Source organism: Nestor notabilis, unplaced genomic scaffold (assembly GCF_000696875.1).
Source record: "Nestor notabilis isolate BGI_N333 unplaced genomic scaffold, ASM69687v1 scaffold11118, whole genome shotgun sequence".
Classification (NCBI taxonomy): Eukaryota; Metazoa; Chordata; class Aves; order Psittaciformes; family Psittacidae; genus Nestor; species Nestor notabilis.
Genome location: NW_009941512.1, coordinates 58481 through 67932, shown reverse-complemented (window position 1 = coordinate 67932; position 9452 = coordinate 58481). Strand labels below are relative to the sequence as shown.

At 39.6% G+C, this 9452-nt stretch overlaps 1 protein-coding gene across 1 annotated transcript in view; it reads right to left on the bottom strand.

Annotated features, from left to right (window-relative positions):
* Positions 1-1819: 1819 nt before the first annotated feature.
* LOC104410680 (catenin delta-2) overlaps positions 1820-9452 on the bottom strand; it is a gene marked incomplete at both ends in the record, with an annotated part of 62427 nt that continues 54794 nt past the window's right edge. The window contains 2 exons of the mRNA XM_010020925.1: positions 1820-1904; positions 5291-5501. Coding sequence (XP_010019227.1) covers positions 1820-1904; positions 5291-5501 — 296 coding nt within the window. The remainder of the gene's footprint in view (positions 1905-5290; positions 5502-9452) is intronic.

Here is a 9452-nt window from a genome sequence, read left to right as displayed (position 1 = left end):
AGCCTACTATAGGCAAGTTTAATAAGTACTATAACTTTATAAAGATTACTGTATGTCTTCTAACATAAACAGGAGTGTGCAGCATATGTAATGAGGATAAAAATATTTAGCAGAGACTGACCTTCATTTTACGAATTTGTGAAGCCTGTAGGAATTAGCCAATATAGAGATCAATAAAATACTTCATGAGAATATAGATAGTGTCTGCTATGAGATTCCTGGAAGCTACCTCAAAGGCTAGCTGACCTTATTTTCCATACCACAAGCATGTATTTGTGGTTGCAGGAAATGTTCTTTTAAGCATGCAAGGTACTTAGTACCCAAGCACGCTTAGTATATAAGTACATTTCCAGGCATTCACTTTGGCAGCCAACAGAATGTCCCTTATGTAGCAGAATGCATACTCAGAAGCCATACAGCATATAGATTACCTCATGCACAGAGCAACCCCAGAAACTGCTTTTCCATCACAGCATGTATATATACAGACAGAAGGCTGGAAATGAGCCAGACACTGCAAGAATCTCTGAGAGATTATGGTGCAATAAAGTTCAGCCGCTACAGTGCAGCCACCCACATGCACAGAAGTTGGGCTATGCACACTTCCAGTGTGTTACTGCCTTCCATCAAGAAAAGCCTACTCTAGCTCATGTTTGTTCCCACTTCTTAATGGGACAGTTCAGTACCAGCCTGTTACTCAGAACATCATTGCATATGGTATCCCTAGGGCTGCCAAGGATGACTGAAAATACTGGAAGTGAACAATGGGAAAGACTCAATGATCATCTTCCTTACTCCTCAGACTTGACAAAAGCAGGGCTGAGGCACGCAAAAGAACAGCATTTTAAACAGAAGGTCAGCTTCTGTCATTTTGAGATTTGGTGCATACGTTTCATGTAACTAAGTTCTTTTCTTGTGCAAAATACACACAACAGATTATGCCACTGTAAACTTTCCCTACTTCACTATTCTTACGCCTCAACCTAACTAGGACCTGAACTTTTATGCCACAGGAAGTCTTAGCTCTCTTTGCTGAGATTACAAATACAAATACCAATTAGTTAAGCTATAAAATTCCATGTAGCAAGAAGACCTTTGAGAACCAAATCTGAAGGCTGATAATCACATGGAATGTAATTCAGTTTGGAAATCTTCAGCAAGAATTACTTTGAATGTTATAATTTACTAAGTAGACGCTGATGTTTTAAAAGCTTTATAAGATGTTATTTCACAGGATCGTACTACCATATTGCAATTCATTTTTAGGAGGTTAGCAGGCCCGTGGGAATGGTATGGTACTGAAGACTCCATAGACTGTCTGAAAACCAAGTATATGATGCTACTGTCTGCCAGCTGATTGGAAGTGAAACTATCAAGTTTCAGCCCAGCTCCACACATAACTGGTCCCTAAGCACCACTCATTCAGATACTCTTGTTTACAATCTCATGAGGAAATTTTGGAGCTGAAGGGCTGGAAGTCTGGTAATCTCCTCAGGACAGGGTGGTAAGGTGTAAGAAGGAAAGCTACAGTAGGAGAGCTTGCACAGGTTTGTTCTATGACTTCACTCTCCAGGGCTGTCAGACCCAGCACTTTTTGTATGAATTATTTCAAAAAACAAAGTCCCATCCCCTTTTCATTACCACATGTGTTTTCTAAAGGTGTTTCTATGTTAAAAGTAGAAATGAGGGAAAACCTCATAGCTCCAAGTATCTGAAACTTTAAACTCCAAGTGAATTTTCAGTCACATATATCTTTTGGTCTGAAGTTTTTGGGCAACCATATGAAAGATGATAAATCTAGAAAAAACCCGAGCCTTACCTTCTTGTAGAGACTTCTCAGGTCTCTGTACTGCCACATACTATTGAGGACCTGAGATGCTGCTTTCACCACTTTTGGCGAATGCCTGTTAACGCACATATGTTAAAAAGGGAGAGAGAGAGAAAGAAAGAGTGAGAAAGAGACTGTTAAGTACAAGACTCCATTCATCCCAATTTTCAAATGCATTGCTATGGATTTAAACCCCCGTTCAAAGCGTGTTTCAAATGTGCCACAACTGGCTGGCATCTTGGAGGCCAACGTGTTTTTAAGCAAGGGCAATACATGTTACTTCTACAGTGTTAATTATTCAGTGAGGAGCAAAACGTGTGCTCCTCAGCACACTGAGAACAAGAATTCATCCTAAAAGCATAGTAGGAGGAATGGGAGAGGTAGCAACTGGCAAAATTGTTGAGTACCTAACTGGTATTATGTACATCTAAGATGTCCTGGCTACAACTTCTGGCATAAAGGACAAGAAGTTAGAGCCAGAGTTTCTTTCTCTATAAGGTGCCAAACTTTTAACTCTTGATAGCATGCTCAATACATTAAATGCCTCTTAGCAGTGGCCAAAAGAAACACTCTGGTTGGGTGATGAGCACTGTTCTTGAAGTGCAGAGGCAAGATGCAGAAATACAACTCTTTACAAAAAGCCAGGAAAAGTTTCATTAGGAATCCAAATCAGGACTTGCTTCTTGCTCACACTATTAGCCTTTAATGACAGCAATACAGAGTTATGTTGAAAACCATAAATAACTTCACATGGACCTTCTCTTCAGAAAGGTTTCAAAAGAATCTCTAAACTATTGTTACAATCCCTTGCAGTCATATGCTCCTCTTGGAACAGGTAACTTTAAAAAAAATCTAACCCCCCAAAATTTAAAAACCAGGGAGTATACAGCCCAGTGAAGAAAGGCCAAATAGAAAAGGACCAGGAAGATAACCCAGCTCATTGAGGAAGCAAACACTGTGCTGTATCAATAATACACTTAAAGCAGTAGAGCGCTAGAAAATCTCGCAAAGCTCAAAGCCTGGAGCAAGGATTGGTGGATTTTGGGGCAGTCATTGAGATGATTTATGTTTTACTCAGAAAAGGCACATGGATTGCAAAACCAAAGAGAAACCAGAAAACCAGCAGTGTATGTTACCGGTTTTGGCAGGAGGTCTTCTCAGGGGTCAGGCTTTGTGGTGCATCCTGTGACTTCTGAGAGGACCACTAGTAGACCGGCACTCAAGCTGGTCAAGCAATGTTCATGACATAACTGATTCAACTAACTTACACAGTATTTTCCTGGGAATTTATTTGGTGCCTTTTTTTTTTCCCCTTTTCATCCATTTCTCACCCAGAGTACAGCAGTAGGTGGGTAATTGCTGAATAAACATGAATTTGATAAACTCTTTCAAACATAATTGCTTTTATTACATTCCCAGCTGTACTGCCTCGTGGGGTGCTGGTAGCATGGAGCAACTAGGAAAATAACCGCGCCAACCATACTGCGAGTACTGAGGAGAAACAGGAACTATGTGAAGCCAATATGGGCTTGGCCAGTATGACCTTATTAACACCAGTTCTCTTGTGCTGTCATACAGGGAAAGTGCTCAAGCCCTGGGCATGCTCCAAAAGCTAGCGGGGCCAGCCCCGCACTCCTGGCACTGATACATATACCAGGATGCATCCAGTCTAGTACTTTGCACTTGTAGAGGCAGCTGCTTCATACTGGACAATATAAATTCATACTGAAGTGTTTTACTGTATTAAAGTGAGCATGCCAAAATTTCCTATCAGTCCAACAGCCAGCAATTATGATTTTTAAACAATGGATTACCTATAAGAAACCAAACCAAAGCAATAGTGCAAGATACTAACATTTCTGAAAGCTGAAAAATGGAACATTCAATCAAAATGGGCATTTGTAGCACTGTGAGTTGATAGGTTTTCTTGTCCTAGAACTGTATAACATGGAACAGTAGTAACACAGGACCGCAACTCAGAAGTACTTGAAAGGAAGGATACATATCATGATTTTGGAAGGTTTTTTGGAATTACTCAATACTACCTGGGCTAAATACTTTCATTCAACACAGATAAGGCTTTCACAGTTATGAGGGACACTTAGACAGGGAATTATACCCTTGGATCCCCCTAAAACTGCCCACAATACTTTAAAAATTCAAGACTTAATGAGTATTAATTATCTCTACCAGATTATGAAAAGGTAGATAAATGCAGTATTACAAGGAAAGACAATTCAACTTCAATAAAATGGATATGAACCTGCTTGCAATAGTGGTACATCTGATCTAAAAAAATATAAAACAAAGTTTTAAATAGATTTAATAATAATAAAAAATGTAAATATAAATAAATAGGCACAACTGGTATCACATACTTTGTTACACTACTACTTTTTATCCCTTACAATTAGGAAGTGATAATGTTTCAATAATGAATTTGGTATGAAAAGGGTGACAATAGAGGAAAAGAAATGTGAATAAATTATCTTGGCAATACTCAATCACATAGGTGAGCATAAGTTCTCATACCAAATGTAGGGTGCATAAATCTTTCCTTCAGGGTGAAGGCTTTGTGAGGCCTGGCTCAGGCCTAGCTTTGTGAGGGTCTTTTATAGCTCTGATGCTGCAGTAGGCTGCGGGATGACAGCTTTGAGTAGGTGGACTGATGGGTTTTGTTCACTACTGTGAAGGCTTTTTGTTTTCAAACTGCCATAGTCCCATTGCACTATACTTCTGCAGGCTGACAAATATGAGAACTAGGCTATGTTTTAGGCAAAAGAAGGATAAAGGGTGAACTCTTCATGAAGAGTGCATACATAGGAAAACAGACAAGATGAAACCATAGCTGCTCTGAAAATATCACAGTCATGTGTAAGATTTTTGCATATTCTGGTGCCTCACAAAGTAGCCTGCAGTCATCCTAATGCTCTCACAGAAAACAGGAAAATCATTGGATCCGTTTTTGTACTATGCCCCACCTTACAAGCAGGCTGGTGACCCAGAAAAGGGTGCTGTGAAGAGGGACAGTGATTTTATATTCTTTGCTCCCAGAGCAAGAGGAGCAGTAACAGAACTGTGGTAAGGTCCCTTCCTTTCACAGGATCCCTCCACCCGCATGTCACCCCTTCTGTGGGGTGCAATCCAACAGCTCTGGTCTCTAATGTTTTTCAGGATCTTCTGGAAGTGCCCAGAGGCAGTGGTTACTGTAGATAACTACTCTCCCTTAAAGTGAACAGACAGTGCAGTCCATGCACTACTGACGGTATGTCAAAAATAAACCACAGCAGAGACTTCTGCTATTGGCATTGTCTGTTTCTCGTCATCTTTCTTACTGGGCATATGATTTCTGATGAAACTAAAGAATTCAACTCACGATTGCACAGAGGAGGCAAACACATTCAGGACTAGTAATAACTACTGGAGATGTTAAAAAAGCGCAAGGGGATTTACAAAACATACTTGTCTCCTTTACTCTTAGATATGCCAACCAGTTTCTCAATGCCGCCTGCGTCTCGTAAGGCCTTGGCATTCTCCATGTTTTTAGTGATGACTTCATGCAGAGTGCAGCAAATGGCAGTAACGGTGTCATCAGACATGGCCTTGCTTGCTGAGCTGTTGCTGTTGTTAGCGCCTGGCAGTCGGTGGACCAGATCCCTCATGGCATACTTGCCTTTGTTGAAAGAAAATGAAGGGAGAATTCAGAAGATACAGCAATAAAGGGTGATGGAGAAGAAGTACAGGGCAAACATGCGAGACTATTAGCACCACTTCCATCATTGCATGTAATCTAACTGGCTACTGAATCTGTTTGGAGCGAGCCACATTTATACAATTGCATGGTCAAGCATTTCACACATTAGGGACTCTTAATATTTCTATACTGTATCAGTTGGAGACTTTGGATATGGCTACATTATGCCCTTAAGAGAATGAAATGATGATAGCAAAGGACAAGTATATATATAAAGATAACCTTAATATCACAATTTACAGAACTTGGCAAGTCTCATCTCCCACCACCCAAATCATAACTTGTTACTATAAATAAAATGTGCATCAGTTGTTAAAAACACTACAGTGAATGCAAAGCCAATGACACTGTTATTTGTGAAAAAGTCTTCTCTGAAGGACCAGTTTCACTGTACAAGGTCAATTCTATACTACACGCACTAATTTAATTAGGTTTATTAATATTTCTTAGACTTTATCGCTCATAGAGGACACCATCTTTTTCACACATGCTTAGTTGTATGCTTGGTACTGACCAGAAAAAGGAGCTGTTCTGAGATCTATTCCTGTCTGATGTTTAGTAAGGAGTTACTTTATGTAACAATTACCTCCAGAACTTAAAATCTCCTAAAATTAAAGGGAGAATGAATTTTTAAAATGGTCACATTGAACTGAAGACTTGAAAAAGAAATTTTGTTGGTTATGGTTGGACTCGATGGTCTTAAAGGTCTTTTCCAACCTAAATGATTCTATGACAATTATAACTTTTTCATGTTTAAATGAACAAAGGTGTTTGGTTGGTTTTTTTTGCAAAATTGCACCTGAAAGTCAAGTGGTGCTTGTGAAAATAACAAAAGAGCAGCTTCTGAGAATTTCTGTGTGTATATATATATACACACACACATATAGTATCATTGTAAATATATAAATGTAAATATATAAATGTAGGGCAGGGTTACCACTGGCACAGATATATCGAAGCCCCACACAAATTCTAGAGGGTCACTATTACATTAAAATAATTTCCTGGTCCTTCAATGTGATGAAGACAAGATCAGAGAGGGCGAGGGCCTGATAAAGTTGTTGCTGAGGTCAGTGAAACAACTTCAAATCACCTTCAGTGCAGCTGTGCTAGGAATTTGCATACAGCAATCACCATGAGTGTATCATACAGGATGAAAAAGACAGGAAAATTGGGAAAAATAAACATAATTAGTAAACTAATCTACATCACGTTTTATGAATGAAATAACCAGGTGTGATTATTGTATAGAATATGATAATTTAATCACATTTTTTGAAAACTTAAAAAAGTTCTCATCAATTAGTATTTATGAGTACTTATTAAAAATTTTACTTCTGAATTCATAAATTCAGTTGTGTTTGTCCATACTTGAAAGCAGAGGTAAAAGGAAAATCACATCTTTTAAATATCAGAGTTTAAATTATTTTTATTTCTCACAATTTTGCCTGCTGTGGTAGAAATATAGTCAGTCATTTGGAACAGAATATTCTTAATGCAGATAAAAACTAAAATCTCTGTAGTGAAATGTTACAGGTTATCAAGAGATCTTGTGGTAATGTGACGTCTTAGAAACAACTCACTCTATATCATGTAAAACCATCCCTGATTATAAAAAGTACAGCATTACCAATAAAATGTGTGCAGTAGGCTTTGAATCTTAACAGTGTGCTGCAGTACAGACACAAACCTTTTCCTGATACATTTTTATTTCTTTGCACTTAATATTTAATTGGTCATTTGCATTCTTAGCTTTTCAGCAATATTATTCATATCAGCTGTAGTACAGACGTTAACACCACTTCCTCTTTCAGAAATGGTTTGAGCAAACTGAGAATCTGTTTTTCCCCTACACATACATGAAACACGAAAGAGCATGAAATGCTAGTTACATCTGCCTCTGTTCTACGTAACACGAGCACATTAATAGTCGCTTATCACTTACAGTGATTAGTTCAGTCTGTAGCATATAGCGAACTAAGCTTGTGTACGGAAAAAAAAAGTAAACCCATGATTTGCTCCAACTTTTACTCTTCTAATGCAGTGTCTGCCATGGGTCAGGAATAAGTACAAGTAGACAAATCACATCAGTGAGACTTTCAGCTTTACTCTGTACACACATCCAGAACAAATCAATGTTCCTTTTTCCTTTTATACCTCACTTAAAGTGCAACAGAGTATCTCACGACCTCAGTCCTCTGGTAGAACCAGATTACTGTGATCATTCCATTAGCAGTCAAAGACTGCCTCCCTTAGCTCTGAGTATAAGGAAATTTGGATGGGTGCCCCAAGCAGTTTTCCTGGAACTGGCCTAGTATTCCAGGCAGCAGTATTGATACCAGTACACATGCCTAGACACCGAAGATGCTTCTCAGAATAAACAAAGGCTTTGGAGGTATCAGGAAAAGCTCAGTAGGAAAACTAAAATAAACACAATCAAGCATGGTATAGGTATTCTGTACATGTTAATGCTCAACAGTTCTAACATTTCTGCTGTGCACGCTCTTAAGTCAGGCATGAGAAGATCAACTAGGTACTAGATACTTCAAAACCAGGCTTTTTATAGAGAGTATGTTATAGTGGGACAGTACAGCACCCCTTATTCTGAGGGGCCGTAGTAATTCCAGATCAATAATTCTACTCAATTCTTAATAAGTTCCATATTTAAACTAAAATATATTCTGAGTGGTTTTGGTTTTGTTTCTCACAATTGCATCAAACTTAGCCTTTCGATAGAAAGTGCCAGAAGACCCACAGTGCACATTTTGTAGACCTAAAATCTAGTCAGTGTATAGCAGCCATGTCAGCTGTGCAAGCTGGTATCCAGTTTGCATACACCCTGACCAGAACCTGTAACGACAATGCCAGGCCCCTAGTCCTGCCAGGTGCTGCCTGACAGGGAGACAGGCTTCCTCCTCCCTGCTCTGTCCCCAAGGTGCAGCAGAAGCCAGAACTGCCACCTCCAACAGAGCTGCTCACACATGCAGTTGTAGCAGCTGACTGCAGAGACAGGCATTACAGCTCAAACTGGCCTTCAGAGATTCACCAGAACAAGGGGGCACACCAGCTGGAAGAAGAGGGGAGTGGCTGGGCTATGGAGTCAATCTAAGCCACTGTTTATATGGTCATAAAATCTGTCAACAAGTGTAACTGTTAACATATTTTCTGTCGTTTTAGTACTTTGAACTCTTTGTTAGATATTTGAAAATATATTTGGGATGAGAAAACCCCCTGCCTTAGCCATAAAAAACTGTAATTAATTTAATTCAAACCATATGAAATTATATTGAGAAAGCAGTAAATATGCTTTAACAGAGTTAAGTCATGAAAGTTAAAAGTTAAGTACTATTCTTATACTGTAGAAAACATTCCACAGTAACTTGCTTGCAGTCTAAATGTGTTTTCTAAACTCATACATAAAATCAGTTAATAAACTACTGTACTATATTCACAGAAAGAAATAAATCAGTGTCGTGGTTTAAGCCCAGCTGGCAACTTGGAACCACGCAGCCGCTCGCTCACTCCCCCCCTTTTCCTTCCTCCCCCCGCTCCCGGAGGGATGGGGAGGAGAATCGAAGGAATGTCACTCCCACGGATTGAGATAACAGCTCTCCAGTAACTAAGGTATAATACAAACCACTACTGCTACCAATAATAATGATAAGAGGAATAACAAGGGGAGAGGACACAACCGCTCACCACCCGCCGACCGATACCCAGCCCGACCCGAGCAGCGATCTGGGCCTTCCGGGTAACTCCCCCCAGTTTCTATACTGGGCATGACGTGCTGTGGTATGGAATACCCCTTTGGCCAGTTTGGGTCAGGTGTCCTATCTCTGCTTCCTCCCGGCTTCCCCTCCTCTCTGGCAA